General features: G+C 37.1%; 1 protein-coding gene across 1 annotated transcript in view; it reads right to left on the reverse strand.

The window, feature by feature from the left end:
- galnt16 (UDP-N-acetyl-alpha-D-galactosamine:polypeptide N-acetylgalactosaminyltransferase 16) overlaps nt 1–20,816 on the reverse strand; it is a 36,980-nt gene that overhangs the window by 3,506 nt on the left and 12,658 nt on the right. Inside the window, exons 5-14 of the mRNA XM_044048041.1 lie at nt 18,893–18,958; nt 17,096–17,217; nt 11,260–11,347; nt 8,778–8,862; nt 8,406–8,509; nt 7,442–7,568; nt 6,591–6,683; nt 4,869–4,952; nt 3,748–3,874; nt 1,946–2,062 (exon numbers count right to left, since the gene is read on the reverse strand). Of these exons, the coding sequence (XP_043903976.1) occupies nt 1,946–2,062; nt 3,748–3,874; nt 4,869–4,952; nt 6,591–6,683; nt 7,442–7,568; nt 8,406–8,509; nt 8,778–8,862; nt 11,260–11,347; nt 17,096–17,217; nt 18,893–18,958 (1,013 nt within the window). The remainder of the gene's footprint in view (nt 1–1,945; nt 2,063–3,747; nt 3,875–4,868; nt 4,953–6,590; nt 6,684–7,441; nt 7,569–8,405; nt 8,510–8,777; nt 8,863–11,259; nt 11,348–17,095; nt 17,218–18,892; nt 18,959–20,816) is intronic.

Here is a 20,816-nt window from a genome sequence, read left to right on the forward strand (position 1 = left end):
TAATAATTCAAATTGATTTATTTAATTATCTGGTAACCCTTTACAATAAGGGTCCCTTAATTAACGTTAGTTAGTACATTGTTAAGCATTAATTAACTGTTATCATGTATTACTTGGCATTGTTAACACATTAGATCATGCATTATTAAGCAGTTAATAAATGTTTCCTACTCAGTTAGTTTAATATTGTAATTAGTTATCATTATGTATGCATTATACAGCATATTATTAACAGTTAATTAATGCTTAATAATGTACTAACTAACGTTAATTTAGGGACCCTTATTGTAAAGGGTTACCAGATAATTAAATAAATCCATTTGAATTATTAGTTTAATAAAAAACATCACAGGGTTTGTGTATGTGTATCTTTCTTACCAACTCACATTAACTAAGGGTCCCTTATTGTAAATTATCCATACATTTATCACTTTCCACAGACACATGAGTCACTGTGTGTGGAAGTGTTGCAACATTGACGACACAGTAAGCGACGCGGAGCGATATGGAGGCGTATCAAAGTGTGGAGGTGAACGTCTTAAAAAATCCTGTGTTTGTGTGTGAACGTGTGAACAGACACCGCTACATGTTAATGTAAACACCATCTCTAAATGTACCCAAGGGTTAACACACCCAGGGAGGAAATCAAAGCCACCATTGCTGAAGCTGGATACAGCCACCGCTATGTGTTTGTTGTTTTCTAAAAATGTTCTAAAATGAGCATTTATACCAGGATTTAAGGAAAATGTGGCGAGTACAACCCAACCTAAGGAAATCCTTTAAAAATAAACAAAGAAAAGTCTCTCAAAATGAATAAAACAGGTATAACTGTCAAAGTGTAGTCTAAATGAATGATAAAACGCCACAATACCACATTTGCATTACAAAGGCAACGTGAATCACTCCTGAAAGAGTTAAACATCCTGTCACGTAGGGATTATCATCACCATGAACACATCTTTTTTTTAAATCTTTCCAGTCGATTCAAACTCAAGGCAATGAGGTCAAATGTCTCCCACAGCAAAAACTGATTGCTTGTCAACTTGGCTGACTCCCAGTGATATCTCTGAACGATTACACTTGGCCTGCGCACAGTCCCACACACACATTTTTCACACATGTTCCACTTAATAAGCGCTCCCCTCGATGTCATCGCTCGCTCACCCATGCAGCCAAAGTGAATTCACATGAGATAAAAGTGTTAAAAAAAAAAAGAAAAGTGAGAGAACGTGGAAGGACCAGGGTGGGATGTGAAGTTATGGGAGCGCTTGTTCTATAAAATGCTCTATAAAATATCTTCCTTTAACACGAGATGCATTGAAGACGCGATTTAACCCGAACGTCATCTGTCTCGGTCCGACTCTTACCTCCAAATGTTCCATGAATGATTGCAGATCCAGGAGGAATTCACATCTTCATTCAAAACATGAAAATAACCTTTTGGAAAAACTAACACCCGCTGTTCACATGACTGATAGTGGAAGGAAAAAAGCCTGAATTCTTCTTTTTGTGAGCTCGTGTCATCACCTCACACAAAATGCTGCTGCGCATCTTTTAACCTTGAGCGTGTACGAAAGAAAGAACACATCCATTTTGGCCTCACTACTCTTCTTTCATTTGTTTAGAAATCCTTAAATTGTGGAACAATCTTTCTTGACTTTATTCAGGGTTTTTTTTAAAACATAAACCCATAAAGGTCTGAAAGTCTGTCTTAGTTCCACTTTTACTCTTTGGCTTTCGACCCAGTATGAGACGTTTATTGTACAATTACTGTCTTTATATTTGATTGTTTCATTGTTGTTTTAGGTCTTATTTCTTCTATTTTTTATTACAGCACTTTGTTTCATCTCTTGTTGCTTTACAAATAAAGTTAAATTGGACTTGCAGTGAGCCAAAAGTCTGTCCGTCTGTCCATCTAAAACTAACTCTATTTGTGTCTTCTTACCTGTCTGGGCTCTTTTGTATTGCAGGGCTCCATCTTGACCTTTGACCCCGAGGCGAAGGAGGAAATGGCCAAGCAGAGGTCCTGCTGTCGGATCAGTGGCTCTATGAGCTCCCATTTCTGCAAAACACACGCGTGAAAACAAGCTCCGTCAAGCAGAACTATCAGACCTGACTGAGGGAGCGCTTGTGTGCATACAGCAGCAGTGCAGGGGCGGGCGGGGACAAGAAGTGTTTATTCCACATTACTGTTCATTTTGTCACCCGTTTTTTTTATATTTAGTCTCAGAAAAAAAACGATCAAATTGTGTGTCACACATTTCACATTTATGTACCTGAAAAAAATACACTTGTTCTCATTAGACATACAGTACAAATTCACATATCTGTACTTTATATTTCTAGTAACTTTTACTGCTAATCCACGACATTTCCACTAACTATCGTTGTTACTACCAAACAAAATCAGAATTCATTCATTCACGTGCTACAACATGGGGTGTCTTTGCTCAAGGACACACCAGGAATTGAACCATCAAGCTTCTAGTCAAAAGACAACTCGCCCTACCACTGAGCCACCATGGCTCAATCCTAACTTTTTTAAGATGTTTACTTTCTATCAGAAAATGACTTTTGATACTTACGTACAGTAGATGTCATAAACTTTAAGACTTTTACTTTACTTAAAAGTGACTTCAGCTTCTGGAAAGATACTTGTACTTTTACTCAAGTATCCCTTTAAGGTACTTTATATAAGAAAAAAAAAAAGGTAGGTTGTCATTTCATCTCTACATCTGCCACTACATCTCTGTCAGACTGATTTAACGCGCTTGACGTCAGCGAACTCTCTGGAAAAAGAAGAGAAGCCGTCCAAGTTTTTACATTCTCTGACCACGTGTGTCAGTGATGCACTCTGATAATAACTGAGACTAAATGCATCAGAATGAATGTCGCGGTAAAACTGTGACATTAATTCATGTTGAATCGTTTGACCAAATTGAAATAAAGGGACGGGCGTGTTTTGGCTGTGCATCCTAGCAACATAAGAGCTTTTTTTTCCAAATTTGTGACAGAATTAGAAAACTAAAGGATCCTGGGATTGACTCAAATAGAAACACATGACGTTTCCTAACGTGTCCAAAGAAATAAATCATTACAAAAGAGTCTTGTAGGAATTACTTCTTTTTTTTTATCCTCATGCAACGATGCAAGGATACAATTCTCCTTGTGCCTTCAAAAAACTCAGATCAGCCTATTTAGTGTCAGTGCTACAGAGTGGTGAAGTGGCTAGTATTGCCGCCTCACAGTAAGAAGGTCACTGGTTCGGATCCTGGTTTCTTTCTGTGTGGAGTTTGCAAGTTTCACCTTGTGTGTGTGTGGGTTCTCGCTGGTTCTCTCTAAACCAGAGGTCTCCGCGGGCCACACCCCCCATCAATGTCATGTGGCCTAACACTTAATATGAACTTATTTCTGTTTTTTAAATGAATAGATTCATTTTACAGCATAAATACATTTATATTGTAAACCTTTTATCATTCCATATTAAAACAAACACATGGAATATTATTATTTTGATGTGTTTTTTTTGGACTTTGTTTTCACTTCACCGGCCCCCTACTGACCAAACTAGACACTCATTGGCCCCCAGGTCACTTGAGATAGAGAACCCTGCTCTAAATTGACCATAGGTGTGAGTGTGGATGGTTGTTTACCCCCCCCACCCCCCCACCCACCCGTGACCCTCATGTGGAGGATAAAGCGGTAAAAGATGGCTGGAAGGAAGAGCAGTGCCCAGAGATCTCTGACCTGTGATTGCGGCCTGTTGCCTCCGATGACCCTGCACTCTGCCAGCGTCAGCACGTCGGCCCCGCGACTCTCCAGGCACAAACCACCTTGTTTCATTATACTGGACACAGCGTCCTGCTGAGGAACCCTGGGGGACAAGGAGGGAGGTCAGGGAAAGGTCTCACTCATGAACTGTACTCACAAACCTCGAAAAAATGACAATTTGAGAAACCACAGTTATTTGGAGAGAAGCCACACAGTGGATATGACTCTGGTCTTTTGAGGATTCACTCAGAGATTCTCATCCAAATCAGATATATTTAGATATTTAGATCCCTGCTTCAGAACGTCAGGGTCATGTTGCCCCGAAGGACTGCAAGATTGTTTTTGTGCAAAAGGGGAAATTCAGACTTGATTTATTATTATGGTTTAAATGTTGTGGCTAATTATTGTAGTATTTTGGAGTAAAATAGACACAATAAGAACCTTGTGTGATTTATAAAGGGCTACTTTCAGATATTATGTAATTCAAAGGTCTACCCACGTTAATTTTATATCGCATATTCTTTAAAAAAGACTGGGAGTAGCGAGAATTGTGCAGAAGTCACAAAATGATTTTTGTTCATAAAAATGAGCCAAGCGAACTTTGACATATTTCCAAATTTCCCAAAAATGTCACTTTGGCTATGTCTAGATCCTCAAGATATGACGGACAATTCACAGTGACTGATCACTGCGTTCTCTGACCTCTGACCCAGAATAAAAAAAATCACCCGCTGCATTTGTCTTACGTCAACGCCAAATTCAGAAAAAATGTCTCGCACCCAACTTTCTTGATATTTACCAAAGTTCATGTATCAAAACAGCTCAAAACTGTATTTTTTTTCAATTTTACATTTCAAATTAACTGAATGTTTATAGATTCTATAAAATATGTGTCATTTTAAGTTTGTTAAGTTTGGAACAATCACATGAAATGAAAATCATTGCAGAAAGAAGACCCAGGGTTGTCTTGTTCTTGCCGCCTCCAGAACAAGAACACATTTCTTCTATATACTATATACTATATATAGACTATATACTACACTATACAGGCGTCTGAAAGGCATCCTGTCACATGATTTGACTGTGCGTGTCGTTACCTCAGCTCAGGGTAGATGTTCTCCATGTACCAGCGGAAAGGTTTGCAGTTCAGCTTTCGCCGCAGAGTTAGACGGTCAGTGATGCTGCATGAACAAAACACAAGAAAGTTAAAGCAGAGAAGAGGGAAAAACGACAAAAAGGATGGACGTAAGAGACAAAATGAGAGACAAAGACATGTCAAAGTTGAATCCGTGTCAGTTGATACGGATATCAAATCTGTTGAGGCTGCGTGGAAATGCCGTGACGTCGTGTTAAATGTGACAAACGTATAAAACACAAACAGTTGTTTTCCGTGTACTGAATTATACACTGAATCTCATTTAAAATATTAGTTCAGTACTTCCTAAATGTCACTGAACTGAAATACGACTGAACAAGTTGTGATTCGGCTCATGATCGCCAGCTTTCAGCAGTGCTGTCGTTTTAGCTTTTAGCATTTAGCTTTGCATTACTAGAATAGGGATAGTATTTTTGAAAAATGTACATTTAGCTTTGCATTACTAGAATAGGGCTAGTATTTTTGAAAAATTTACATTTAGCTTTGAATTAGGAGAATAGGGCTAGTATTTTTGAAAGATTTACATTTAGCTTTGCATTACTAGAATAGGGATTAGAATAGGCTAGTATTTTTGAAAAATTTGCATTTAGCTTTGCATTACTAGAATAGGGGTATTTTTGAAAAAATTTACATTTAGCTTTGCATTACTAGAATAGGGCTAGTATTTTTGAAAAATTTACATTTAGCTTTGCATTACTATTACTAGAATAGGCTAGTATTTTTGAAAAATTTTTAGCTTTGCATTACTAGAATAGGGCTAGTATTTTTGAAAAAATTGCATTTAGCTTTGCATTACTAGAATAGGGCTAGTATTTTTGAAAAAATTGCATTTAGCTTTGCATTACTAGAATAGGGCTAGTATTTTTGAAAAATTGCATTTATTGCATTTAGCATTTTGCATTACTAGAATAGGCTAGTAGTTTTGAAAATTTGCATTTAGCTTTATACTAGAATAGGCTAGTAGTTTTGAAAAATTTGCATTTAGCTTTGCATTACTAGAATAGGGCTAGTAGTTTTGAAAAATTTGCATTTAGCTTTGCATTACTAGAATAGGGTAGTTTTGAAAAAATTTGCATTAGAATAGGGCTAGTAGTTTTGAAAAATGCATTACTAGAATAGGGCTAGTAGTTTTGAAAAATGTGCATTTAGCATTACTAGAATAGGGCTAGTAGTTTTGAAAATGTGCATTTAGCATTACTAGAATAGGGCTAGTAGTTTTGAAAAATTCCAGAATAGGGCTTGAAAAATGTGCATTTAGCTTTGTATTACTAGAATAGGGCTAGTAGTTTTTAGAATAGGGCTAGTAGTTTTGAAAAATGTGCATTTAGCTTTGTATTACTAGAATAGGGCTAGTATTTTTGAAAAATTGTGCTTCCCAACTACGTGCCCACCAGAGACACTTGGTCCTGTTAGCGTAACTGTGAGCAAAGATGGCGGACACTGTTTACATTCTGGGAATGAGGTCGAGTGGGTCTAAAAAGTGCAGAATCAGCGTTGCAGTTTCAAGGCTCGGAACAAGTGTCACTGGTGACGTAACAAAAAAAAGAATGAAGATATTTCTCGACTCTGGGGAAACTGAAGTTGGGAAGCAGACGTGAGTCTGCTAACAACCTGCGTCTCTAAAATACACAGAAAGAAGAGGACGACAGTGTAACAGACAAACCTCCCGTAGGCCTTGCCCTGGGCCGACGGCCTGGCGGTGTAGTAGTACTGTTTAAACTCGTCCATCCAGACCTCGGCAGTCCGCCGCGTGTTCCTGCACAGACACAGACGCAGATGCACCTGCTCAGAGATTTTAATGACAAAGCTGCTGGCATACCTGCAGACAGGCCTAATGACACAGCAATAGTAAAACCTCTCCATCATCCAAACTCTAATTCTAGGTGTGAGGACGCTGAAACACCTTCTTAAAAGAATGTCACTGTTAAAGTTTGTTTTATACAAGATGTTTGATAAGATAAACTGTATGTGAACTGTTCAATGTGGACACAGGAGGTGGTGGAACAGCATTAAAGGTAAAAGTTAAAACAGGGGTTAACACTAATACGCTAATATGCTGACTTGATAATATGTTCTTGATAAAAAGGTTGTCGTTTTGATTTATAAAATGTCCAAAAAAAGGTGCAAAATGTTGATTAGTGTTTCCTCAACCTCGTCTTCAAATGTGTTCATTCACAAATCGAGAGGCCAAGAAAATTTGGTTGATTTTCAAAATAGTCCTTTGTTTTTGCACCAAAATCTTGCTTGACTTGTTATTTTTGTTCATTAATTTACTAAACTATGACAAAAGAACTGCTCCACTACAAGAAAACACAGACTCCATATATTCCTGTTAAGATTATGACGGCGAGTTAAGAGGAAAAATGCACCAACCACAATGACAATACAGCAAAAATAACCCGTTGACATTTAAATGGGCTGTAAAGTAGTTTGATCGCATCGACAGCAGGAGGAGAGTCTGTGTTCGGTGTAGAGACAGATGTCAGGGTGTGGAGGACAAATCAACCCACTCACCTTATGTACGTGAGAGCGTTTCCATCGGGGAAGTCGTACGGATGCCGTTTCCTGAACACGTGACCCACGCGGCTACATGGAAGAATCTCCAGACTCCCACCACACATCCACACTCGGAAAGAAAGCTCTGCAGGACGACACACACACACACACAGAAGGGCTCAGTCACATGATCATGTTCACCTGCTAGATTGTAAGAAAGAAAGCTGCTGTCATGGAGATTTTAACACTCTGGTGATTCACATATACATTTGACACAGTCCCTGGTGGTCTAGTGGTTAGGATTCTGGGCTGGGTTTGATTCCTCTTTCCTCTGCAGAAATTTTAATTATTTTAAATTTGTAATTATATATCCATGGAACATTAACACTGGATGTTAATATACAGTAATATACAGATCAGTTGCTCACAAAAGAACATAAATGTAGAGGAGAGGTAAATATTGTTGAAATTTATGAATGATTTTCCACTGGAATCAACCGTATAATTTCCTCTGTTGTATTTCAGCAAAACAGTAGTCACATGTATCTTTGCCAATAATTTGCCGTACTCATCTGTTGTAGTAATATTTTTTTACTAAGAAATAATAAGCTAAAAGCCTCCTCAAAAATGCAGTAAAGTACACTTTGCTTCTCCATCTAATAATTCCAGGAACATCTGTCTGTCTGTGTATCAAAAAGTAGCCTGTTTTGACAGGAAGGAGCCACACTTTGCACATACATAGAACAAATCAATTTTGCAGGTAGCAACTACTGCAATGCACCTTTACTCAAGCTTCTTTCAAAACTAAAATCAGCAGCTACAGTGCTGTGAAAAAGTATGTGCCCCCTTCCTGATTTCTTATTTTCTTCCATGTTTTCCACCCATCATCTACCGCTTTAATAAATAAAATAAATAGTAGTTTCATTTGAAAAAATAAAAGAAGAAAAAGATAAGTATGATTTAAAATATGTGAAGCACTCACCAAAGTTCTCTCCTCCCCAGATGTCCATGTGAGTGTCATACTGGCCCAGGTGGTTAAACCAGCTTTTGTCCATGACGAAGATCCCACCAGCGATGACAGGCGTCCTGCACAGAAGAGGATTTCACTTGAACAATAACAATAATATAGTACTTTTACTGTTTTATTATATCAATCAAGTGCAATACAACTGTAAAATGTATGATATAATCCCATATATTCAGCAGTACATATACATGGACTCTTTTTTATTGTTTTTAGAGTAATTTCTTTTTTTATATTGTGATTTTTAATAACAGTGTTTGTTCTTTGTCTCTTGAATATTGTTTTTTTCTTTCTTTCTGTCTACTTGATGCAGTGATAATGAGGTCACACCTGATTGGCTGTGTGGGGTCACTCCTCGCCATTTTCTGCTCGATGGGAATCTGCTCCCATTTAAAGTGGAGACTCCAGTCGAACCCTGACAGAGGAAGACAAACAGTTAAAGCTGGAGTTTGTAACTTTTCAGTATAAAACACGTGTTCCATTCAAAATGCATCCATCAGCTCCACATGACTCTCTGTTATCGTGTCGGTGGAGATGGCAGTGAACAAATGAACCTCAGTTCTCTGAAAAACAATTTAAGAAGTATAATACAATTAAATGTTAAAATCAAACAGTTGGAATATGGACCTAAAATTTCGGAAAGTTCTTCAGACTCAACTGAGGCACGGAGTTAGTCTGAGGGGGTGAGTGACACTCTGGTGACAGACATTACACACTGGTGCTTTAAATCCAACAGTAACATCCACAACCACTTGTGACTGTACACACTAGACTTAGTCCACATGCACACGTGAATGTTTTTTTTAATATGAAAACAGGGTTTTCAGATCAGCCAATATCCTCAACCTCCTTATAACAATCCAGTCCTCACCTTTTCACAAGAGACATGGCGAACCTTGCATAAGATGACAGGCTTAAACCCCAATTTTACAATTAATACATCATTATGGTATAATACAAGACTCAATATAGGCAAAAAAGAAAGATTTTACTGGGCTGAATGGATCAAAATGGGAATTATTTATATTTTATTTATATATTATTTATATGATATATGGGACCTGTTTGATGGAGACAAACTTTTGTCTTTTGAACTAAAGGAATAGTATAAACTCCCAAACAAGGATTTTTGGACTTAATTGTAGTACCTGTATTCATGTACACCTTAGACATGCACTATTCATAGTCAACTGAGGGGTTCTCAGCCACCCAGTGTTGAAGGCCTCAAGAGATGCTGGGAGAGAGATTTAGGGGAAGAAATATCTGGTGAAATTATTGGCTCGTGGTTCATTGTATCAAGATTAACCGGATTAATTACAAAATCATTAATAGAATCTACTGGACTCCAATTGAAATGGCAAAGCTCGAAACTTAGGAACTCTGACTTGTGACTTGTGGCAGCCTCCTACATATGTTGTACTCATGCCCCATAGATAGATCTTCTGTGGTAACTGTAGCGACGGGACATTTCCCACTAACGCATCATTAAGCAGGCCTGTAGCTGTGGAGGCGACGCAGAAGTATAATAATAATAGAAATCAGCTGAGAGAAAGTGGTCGGGTTTAAAGGTGGGCTCATAGAAGCTATGGCTGCAGGTCTATGCTGTTGTCAAATCATGAAAACAGTAACAAGGACTGAATATGTGCTGACGTGAACATTCGTGTACATCATGTTCACTGTACAGTAACTTTCTATTGTTATGGATATTAACTTCTATTCAATTCACTGTTTACCTTTATTATTACGTGAATATTCTACCATTGAACGGTAAGTGGCAAAGAAAAATAAAAGTATGCAAAATGAATGTAATAAAATTGCACACTAAGTTTTTCACACAATGCAAAAGGTCAGCAACCACTTGTATGACACAAATGTGGTCATGTACCTAGTGTATAATGACCTAAATAGTTATAGATTGCCATTGTTGTGTGGTTTGGCTCAGCCACAAAACAGGAGGGGTTGTTGATGACATCTCCAGTCCATAAAACAGTCAAATTATTATAATGGATTTTTTGTTAGGGTCGAAATAATTTTGTGTTTGTGTTACTGTATACATTTTTTTATATACCTAATTTTATTCTATTTAAATGCACCAAAACACCAAGTTAAATTCAGTGTAAATGTACTTGGCAATAAATACCGCTTCTGATTCTGATCATACGATATTTGAGAAATCGTCACATGGCGCCATCTAGTGGACTGAAATGTCAAAATATTTTTTTTTTAATGCTAATCCACAAAACAGTTTTAAAAAAAGAGATGCTTAAAAAAAAAATACATGTTGTCTTAAAAGTGATAAACAATATTGCCATTTCAATGTATCGATTTTTACCCCCACCCCACAGAGCAGACCCTGCACCCGATATAAATATTATTAGTCTTATTATATTATTTATTTACCTTTAAGTTTGGTGTCAACGGAGCTTTTTGCTATGGAGTTGTGTGAAGTGAATGACAGTAACTGTGTCATTTGTTTTAAAAAGTCTCAGCAGCCCTGGAGTTTTCAGGCCAAAGCAGAGACAACAGTGTTTTCAAACTTCAAACTAAAAATACTGGGTTAATGTGGACGACTGGCGATGTGTGAGAAACATGGATGTCAATGTGCAAGAGTCAAGACAGTTTTGAGTCTCCTGTTGATTCAGTGCAAGTCCTTACAGGAGAAGTTGTTTTCAGTTTTGATCATGGGTTTTAAATTTGATTTGATCTGGGACGGATCACGATGGTTTTGTCAAACAGGGTTTTTTTTCCCCCAAAAACAAATATTATTGACTGCAGCTGTTTCTGTGCATGATTTGTGTTTTTGTGTCCTGACCTCCCCTCAAGTCCGCAGAGGCAGCCAAGTAGGCGAAGTTATCCAGGCTGATGACATCGATGATGGGGCTGACCACACGCGTATGATCCTGCGTGGGAGGAGGAGACACAAACGATTTAACGATTTAAACTCCATTTACATGAAGAAAAAAAATAAAAAATACCTGCAAAGATGGAAATCATAAACATTTTTTGAAATCCAATTTCTTTGCTGCACTATTGTAAATCTTACAGGTGAATAATTTGGTCTGACCTCAATTATTTCAACATTATTGACTTAACATGTTACCAATGTTGCTGTGATCTAGACTTGTGTTACCGTTTTTTTTTTTTGAATAAATATCAACATGTATAAAAATTTTTAGATTATCATGGATGGAAAACCCTTCTAGAACACACCAACATCCTTTTTCAAAGACAGTTACACATCATTTTATGTGTATATATGTTATGTTGTATACATATACATAAATATATATGTATACATATATGTATACATATATACATATATGTATATGTATACATACATATATATATATATATATATATATATATATATATATATATATATATACATATAAAATCCTCGGTGTCATACTGATTGTATAATACAGTTAATAAAATATGCAATATGCAGAAAAACCAGTGCAGATTACAAATACAGGGTTAGGGTTACAAATAAATGAGTCCCATATATACAGTATATTATATGAAATGTGTATTACATTTGTTATAGAACTGAATAAAACATGACTTTTCATGAATACTTTTGTATTCAAATGTGTATTTTTGCAGTAGCAGTATGTGTAATCATTTCTTATCAGTATTTCCATCAGGCAGGAATCGTTCTCAGGGTGTTCACATGTGCATTGAATCAAATGAGAAGAGAATGAATCAGTGTGTACGGCCTCGCTCTCTGGAGGAATCAGTGTATCAATCTGTGTGAGTGTGTGTGTTTGTGTGACTACAGGATCTCATGGTTTTGATAAACAAACAGAGATGGCGACTGGTCCCAGTCCAACTCCTTCTTCCCAGCTGAGCTGCAACAGTGCACAGCACAAAACGTATGTGCTGCTGTAGAAAGAACAAAGTAGAATACAAACGAGAGACATCGAGCTCATGGTTTATAACGGACCCAGATTTACCAGAAACCAGTAAAACTCATTTTCTCCTGCAGAGGAAGAAACATGAGCACAACAGTAAACACAGCACTGAAGTGAACAATCCATCACTTACAGTGTGTGTGTGTGTTGTTTGTGCCAAAACTGTTGTTTGCCCGAACAGCATCAGTCAGTACATTTCCAGGCACAGTTAAAGTTGTAGTATGTAGATTTTAACCCTTAGAACACAGAGCATTTAATCTGCTTTTTTTCCCATTACTATGTTAAAATGTATATAGGCGATAAGCATGTACAATATTAAGTGTCTTATATCCTCTGTGTCAGCACACAGTCAATCATTTTCACCAACTATATGAAGACACCTGAGCAAAGAGTACTCAAAATGTTTAAAATCGTATTGAACTTGTGAAATTTGTGAACTCCGTCACAGTTCAAAGTTCACTTGGCTCCTTTTTATGAACAAAAAGAAAAGAAAAATGGTCTATATTGTGACTTCTGCACAATTATAGCTACTTCTGTTTTTTTCTTTTTTAAAGAAAGCATAAAATGAATCATAACCTTGACTTAACAACACATAAGAGGAGTTATATATATATAATACATATACAATACAATTTACCAAGGGTGCATCTGTGGCACTGATCTGTGCCACAGGTGAGCATGAAAAAAAGAAGCACATTTTTTTTACTTTTTAGGCAAAAAGTAAGAAACACAAACAACTTTCTTTAAAATTGTCACACAGTCAGTGATAGTGATAGTTTTCAGATGAAGGATGTAGCATACAAATAATCTAACATTCTGTTTACAAAGCCCAAACATTAATCGATTTATTGAATAAAGTGTGTCCTACCCCGCGACACTAGGTGGCGATATGCTCCCTTTCCGTGTATTAGGTGCTGTCTGGTAACGTCACAGATGAAAACAATTTTAGCTAGCACGAGTCGTTCACTATTCAGTGTTTTTCTACCATTAACTTCAAAGTATTTCATCCTTGTATCCTCGTCAGTCCAATAATGCAGCTTTATTCTGGGTACCAACTTCTATTATTTCCTTTTTTGGTTTTTTTTTTGCTTTTATTGGACAGGAAAGTGAAGTGTTAGGGAACACCTCCACTAAATCTGGATGTGTTTGTCCAACTTTGAGACATTTTATTTTTTATTCAATTTCAGTCCGACTAACGTGTTTACATGTTACAACGATTCAAACGCTTCCAAAGTCCTGTAAACATACTGACCGTGTTTGTCTGTAGTCAAAGAGCTTTTCTTTGGGAAACTACAAAATAACTGTTTCCAATTAGAGCTCTGAATTCAAACCCATCCTGAACTTGTTGCTCTCTGCGCTCACTGCACCAAAAAATAGGCTGCGAGTGTAAAATGCCGCTCTGCCGGAGAGCAATTTGGAGAGTAATGTCCTCATCTGCTTTAAACGTGGACATTTATTAGGTCTTTAATGGGCCTCTGTGCTTTTGTAATGCATGAAGTGGCCGCACTTCTGAAACGGATGTCACTGATGATCTTTCAATCTCCTTTGTTCTCTCTTTCCTGGGCCTATGTTTATCACAAGTGCAGGTCATTTTCTCTCTTTTACTGGACGGCGCTTAATTTCACATATAAAGAAAGTTAAACTCAATTCTCTTCAGACAGATTTACACGAAGAAGAAGAAGAACAAAAATGAACATTTAGCTGCAGAAAGCCATAGTCCGACGTGCGTCTAGTGCAATCGGAGTTCTCCGTTCGTTTGCTTCATCACTCAGAAATATCACACCAGTGTCTGAAAAAGAGTCACACAGAGGACACACTGTCCAGCCGAGGCCGAAGGTCAGGAGACAGATTTCTGGTTTACTGACTCCAATCATGTACGAAGATGTGGAGATATAAAACACAGAGTATGTTTTATTTTAGTTTCAACCATTAGATATGTATGTAATTTCTCTATCCTCACTTAAGTTATGGTCAAATATGTGTTTCACGAGTTGACCTCGACCATCAAGAACTAGTAATACCCTAGTGTATTACGGTAGTTGAGGCAGATTCAGCACTTTCTTTAAACCAGAGAGGAAAAGGGAGTGGATGAAGAAACGAGGCATCATCAGAAGCAGCTGTATGTTAGTGAGGGATGGTTTGGTGGGAGGATGCACCAGAGGGGAGGAGTGATTATTGAGAAAAATGCGAAATTAAATGCTTATTTCTGCAAAGTCAGTGGGGATATTCATCTGTAGCGGGAGACGGAGAGTTGGAGCAGCTGTGATGGGTAAAGCTCAGGAGAGGACATAACCAGCAACAGTTGTTTGCTTATTAGTGAATGTTCAGGTTTCAATCAACAGCTACATGTCTCTTCATTTGTCTACTTTTTTGTAATTGTAATGAATGTGTACTTGTAATTGTGTATTAATTGTGTACTTGACAATTATCCACATTATGGACAATTTAGTGTAACACAACCATGTCTCTCAGCCGCAAATGTGTTCTCTCTCACGTTGCCTGAAAAAAGTGAAAACTACAACTTAATACAAACAAAATGAAGTAAAATGAAATAAAAAATATTGAGCTCCATCCCAAGCTGTAAAAATTAGAGTTAGCTAAAAACATTCCAGCTAGCAATCATAACATCGTGCCGGAAATGACTCTAAAAAGTGCACAGCAAACAAAAATTAGCAATTAGCAAAAATTTGCAAAAATTAATTTCATTTTTAAAAATGAAAGAAAGTAAGATTCATTTAATAATTTAAAAACACTGAGTGCCATCCCAAGTTTTAAAAAGCAAGGGGCTAACAGTTATGCTAACAGCTGTAAGTTTGACGTTGTCTGGATAAGTAATGCAAAAGATATCGTTAAACATATCGGTAAAAGAAGCACGCATTGTATGCCATTATGTCAGTATTAGTATTTGCTTTCTACTATACACAAATAAAAATGTCACTCAACTATTGCTGTGTAATAGTAACAATGAGCACTCAAACACACCAAACCAACAATTACTAAAAACACACACACTCTAAAAACAGAAATTTGCCAGTGAACGATTGTAAATGACTAATAAAAGGAAATGAGATTCATTTAAAAATCTTGAGCAACATCACAAGTTGTAATAAGTAGGAGAATCTAAAAACATTCATGCTAACAGCTATTCTAACAGCTGTAAGAAGAATCTGTGCAAAAGATATTGCGTTAATCCCACTAATCCTGATTGGAGTTTAAGTTGATAAATACCCACATGCATAGAGCACAGAGGTTTTGACCTGGGAGTGAATGGCGATTACAGGAAGTGTCAGAGGTTCAAAAAACCCATTTAAACGGGTTAGTATTAAACACATTTCTGACCAGTGGGAGTGAGGTCTGAGGTGGAATTTCCAGAAAATGTTCACGTGTTAGAAAACAGCAGGAAGTTCCAGATATGTAAACGTGTCAGACTCTGATTATCTCATGCTGAGATAAGGCAAATTTAAGAAAACGTCTGTTCCTAAATTTAGTTGATGTTTGAAAACAGCCTCCCTCATGCTCTCCTCTTACATGTCTCTACGTGCCTGTATATTCATCCTGTGTGCACTTGTACTGTACGTGAAACGAGGAGGGAAAGAGTGTCCAGAACAGTGTCTTTGAAGGTTCTCATGAAAATGACTGAACCAAAATCCCCCGGATAATAAAAAGTGGCTGTTCCACATTTATGAATTGTGAAACACTCAAGTCACGGTTGTGTCCCTTAGTGGCCTGTGTAATTGAATTTTTAGGATGTGGTAAAGGGGGAGATTTTAAAAAGAAACACAACAGAGCAGAAAAACAAGAAAATAAGTCAACATGCAGCCTAAGGCGAGAACCACTGTCACTACAAACCTCTGCTTTAACAAAAAAAAAACACACTGGCTGGCAAAATGGAACTGTTTCTGGTCCAGCAGTGGCGGCATGGAGGGTGACATCAGGTCTACAGTGAGTGAAAACTCACCAGAGTTAATTCAGTGCTTATTTAACAACATGCAGCGCCAACGTGTGACATCACAGCTAATAAAATCCACACTGAAAATGAGCAAAAAGCCCCGAAGGCTGACATCACACTAACACCAGGGTGTTTCACCTCCAAAATATGTGTGTGTGTTCCAGGTATTACTCATGTTGTGGGGACCTAAGTCTGCTTATTGACATAATGGGAGCTTTTCTCTCTGGTAGGGGCAAAAATCTAGTCATTTTAAAGTGAAGACATGTTGGTATGGTTAGGATGAGGTTAGGGTTTGGCCAGTAGTAGTTATGGTTAAGGTTAGAGGAAATGAATGTAACTCAGTGCAATGTCCTTTGGAAGTGATAAAAACCAGACTGTGTGTGTGTCTGTACTGATCTTGTCCCAATGAGGCAGAACCTCGTTTTTTGAGGACTTGTGGTCTGGTTAAGGTCAGGATTAGGTATAAACTGGTTCTGGTTAAGGTGGTTAGGTATAATGGTTTGTAGGCTGTCCAACTGAATGGAAATCACTGCGTTGTCCTCACAAGAATAGCTGCACAACACTTTGTGTGTGTGTCACACACACGATACATACACTGCATGTATCGTGTGAGCGACTGAAGGCAGATTGTGAATCTGTGTGTGTTTATGTACTTGTACTTGGGTCCAAAAACATCCAAACCTATCTTTATGAGGACATTTTCACCTTGTACATTTTGCAGTTATGTCGTGTGTGTGTCGTGTCCTTATTAAGATACAAAAACAAGGTTGTGTGTGTATATATACCTCCTTGACTCGCTGGATCATCGGCTGCAGCCAGTCGGCGTTGACCTCACAGTGACTGTCCAAGAAGGTCAAAATGGCGGCCGAGGCCGTGGTGGCCCCTCGCACACGTGAGCGGATCAGACCTGAGGAAAGTAAACGACACTGAATTTTTATGAATTTTTATGAATTTGGGGTTATGGTTTTTATTTTATGAATTTTATGAATTTTTTAAACTGAAAACTGAAAAGGCGTCCAATATGTTTTTTAATACTGTCTATATTGAATACGTTTAGAATGTGGGTCTTTTATTTTGAATATAGTGTTATCTGCTTTCTTGCCTGGAGTTTTGCTGATTTTGAGCCCAATTCATAATATTTCTGCTTTGTAAATATCATCTTTTTTTCAATCTCCTGTGAGAATAGCATACTTATTTCATTCCCAATTGTCTTTATTTTTATCAAGGGATTAGTTGTTTTTTTTCTCTTTACGTTGTGTCTCCAGATGTTTTAATCCTCTATTAGTCTTAATTGTCTTGATTTTGTTTCGTGAGCACACAGGGACATCATTTTACCTCTAAAGACCACTTTTAATGTATGCCATACTAATGCCAGTGCCGAGTATCATTTTCTTCCAAAAACATAATTATGTCCTTTCTCATTTGTGATTTGAAATGTGCATTGTTTAGAATGCTTCTATTAAGTCACTGTGTTCTTCCTGGATTATCACAAGTATGACTTTTTTGGCTGTCTCTCTTTAACACAAACAAATTATATGGATATGTTGAATATGTACTATGGGTATAATCACGGCCATAGGGGTAGAAATCTCTCACACCCAGCTCTGTCATTAAGGTATTAATCTTCCTATGTAGTAATGTAGGAGTTTGATTTTTAGATTTAGCACGTAACAAAAAAAGAATGAAGATATTTTTCGACTCAGGGGAAATTGAGGTTAGGAAGCACAATATACACCTATTTCAAAAATACTACACCTATTCTAGTAATACAAAGCTACAGTAGTGAAGTAATCTTTTAAGTCAAACATCTTTCTGTAAAAAACAAATATCACTAGCATAGATTTTACATAATGTTATTAAGACCCCATCTATTTTTCCTGTAACCTGGGAAATTAATAGTATACTTAAAAACCCATTCTTTTTGGTTTTCCATGCTGTTTGTTTATAGTTTCCTAAATCTGTAACCCCAAATATAACCTTCCTCTGTATCCTTAATCACAATAAAAACGTGCAAAAAACAAGTCTCTCCCAAAAAACAAGTCCTTTACCTGACATGGTAGGCTTTACCATATCAGTGCCGTCCTTATTCTCACATATACACATAAATACTTACGTGTTTTTTTTTGCATGGAATATAGTCGAAACTGTCATAATAAGAGATATTGAAGTGTAACATTTTTAATTTTCTGATTGCATATATAATACATTGCTCAGCTCTAATCTAAACTAAAAAAATAATCATATAGGTCATGTCTTTGTAACACATTAACGTTTAGTTTGAATATATTTAATTTAAGTGTTACTAATACTAATACATCCTTTTTCATAAACTCTGTAGATTTAATCTAAACTGCTCAATAACGTTTAAGAAAAATAAAGAGGCATCTTTTAATGTCAGAAAAAAATGAACTCATGTTTTGTTCTTGAATTGAATTGAATCAATCACTTTTTTTCCCAAAACATTTGGATTAGATTATGTGTATGAATAAAGGTTTAAAAAGATTCAGAAAATGTCCAATTATCCAATAGATAATATATTTCGTCACATTTCAAACCATTTTCTCCCTGATGTGTCCACTCACCCTCTCTCCTGCTGTTCCTCAGGCAGTGGACTTTGGGGATCTGAGACAGCAGCTGGCAGTCGTCAGCTGGATGAGGAGACAGGAGGAGATGGAAGGTTACGGCGGAGACAGGACGCACACACAGAGGAAAACATCGTCTCACACTCTTGTCACTTGCATGGATTTAGACACAGACATGTCCACAGTTAAACACATACACACCCTCGGTAAAGGCCACTCAAACCATAATATTAAATCATCATGTGACACATCCCGTTTAAAACTTCATTTTCATTCAAAATCATTTTTCCATCAACAAATCCAGTGAGCGGCTCATTATTACCATCATCCACAGTAACCAACTAAACCATTATTTTCACAATCAATTAATTTCTTAATTATTTTCTCAATTAATCGAATAATCCATAAATTGTCAGAAAACGATGATCAGTATTTCCCAAACCAAAGTGATTCAGTTTTTGTTATATGGAGCAAAGACACCGGAAAATGTTCACATTAAAGAAGCTGAAAAATTAATGATTAATCGATTATCAAAAGAGTTTAGCAATCCATTAATAATTGAGTAATTGTTTCAGCCCTAGTAAGAATTACACAATAAAATTATATTTCAAATTGCAATACTACAGGTGCAATTTACAAATTAAAAATAGCATTAATACAAAATGTTGCAGCAATGCAGGGATTTTTCAGATTAAAGATTATCTGTTATGGTTGATAAAAGGCTGTAAAGTTGAAAAATGCAGTTAAAAATTCAAAAACTGATAACTCGTACTAATTATGAATCATCATAATCCCAGTATCCGTCAAAAATAATCATGAATCTGAATTTTTACCACATCACAGGAGCTCTATTGTCCTGTGTGCCTACAGTAATAAAGTAGCGGTGTGTAAGTGTCTATCAATTCACACCTTCACAAACAGTGTGCAAACAGTGGCACGCACATACACACTCCCTTGAGAGGATTAGGATTAGCAGCAGAGAGTGAGTGAGATCTTGCTTGTAGAGAGCTTGTAGGTATATGAAGCAGCCATGTGGCGACATTACGCTGTAATCCTGTTTGATTATGTTTGCGGTTGTGTACAAAAATGTTTTGTTTACATTTAAGCTCGAGGATGTGGAGCTTTATCCACTCAGGGAAGAAGCACTGAGAGTCAAAGGTCACACCCACAGAGCAGATGTGAGTGTCCATCTGTGTGTACTCATCTACAGGACTACTGGTCCTGATGAGTGGAGACCAAAACCTGGTCCTAATGAGGCAGAACCTCATATCTGAGAAAATGGTTAAGTTAAGGGTTTAGGGTTGAGTTAAAGGAATACTTCACTGATTTGCATGTGGCCTTGTGGCCATTCCCTCCCTCACCAAAGTCAGTTCAAGGTTTGAAACTACAACGCCAGTTCCACACTTTTTAGACTCACCCACAGGGGACGAGACTTTATTCCCAGAATGTAAACACGTGTCCCCCATCTTTGCTAAAAGTTACTCTAACCGTGTGCATTCTGGGAGTTGTTGTCGTTCATCTACATGAGCCAAAATTACATTTTTCTGCCTTTCTCGGCCACTTGCTTCAAATATTATTTCACATTTCTACTACATAGATGACCCAGTTTTAATAGACATTCATCTTTCCAATGGTGAAATATTCCTTTAAGGTTAGAGGTAAGGCTTTGTTCAGGCTGTACAAACGAATGGAAGTCAATGCAGTGTCCTCAGAAGAATATCTGCACAAACCTGTGTGTACTTGTACCTACATCTTTTTGGGGACCAAAAAACGAATAAACCACAGGAAGTGATGAAATTTTGTGAAAGTGAGGACAATTCGCTCTCTCTTACCTTAACAATAAGGCTGTTGATGGGTTAAGAGTTGGTTTTAAGTAGTGCTGTCAAACAATTAAAATATTTTATTTTTATCTCCTCTAAATGTA

Source organism: Solea senegalensis, linkage group LG16, assembly GCF_019176455.1.
Source record: "Solea senegalensis isolate Sse05_10M linkage group LG16, IFAPA_SoseM_1, whole genome shotgun sequence".
Classification (NCBI taxonomy): domain Eukaryota; kingdom Metazoa; phylum Chordata; class Actinopteri; order Pleuronectiformes; family Soleidae; genus Solea; species Solea senegalensis.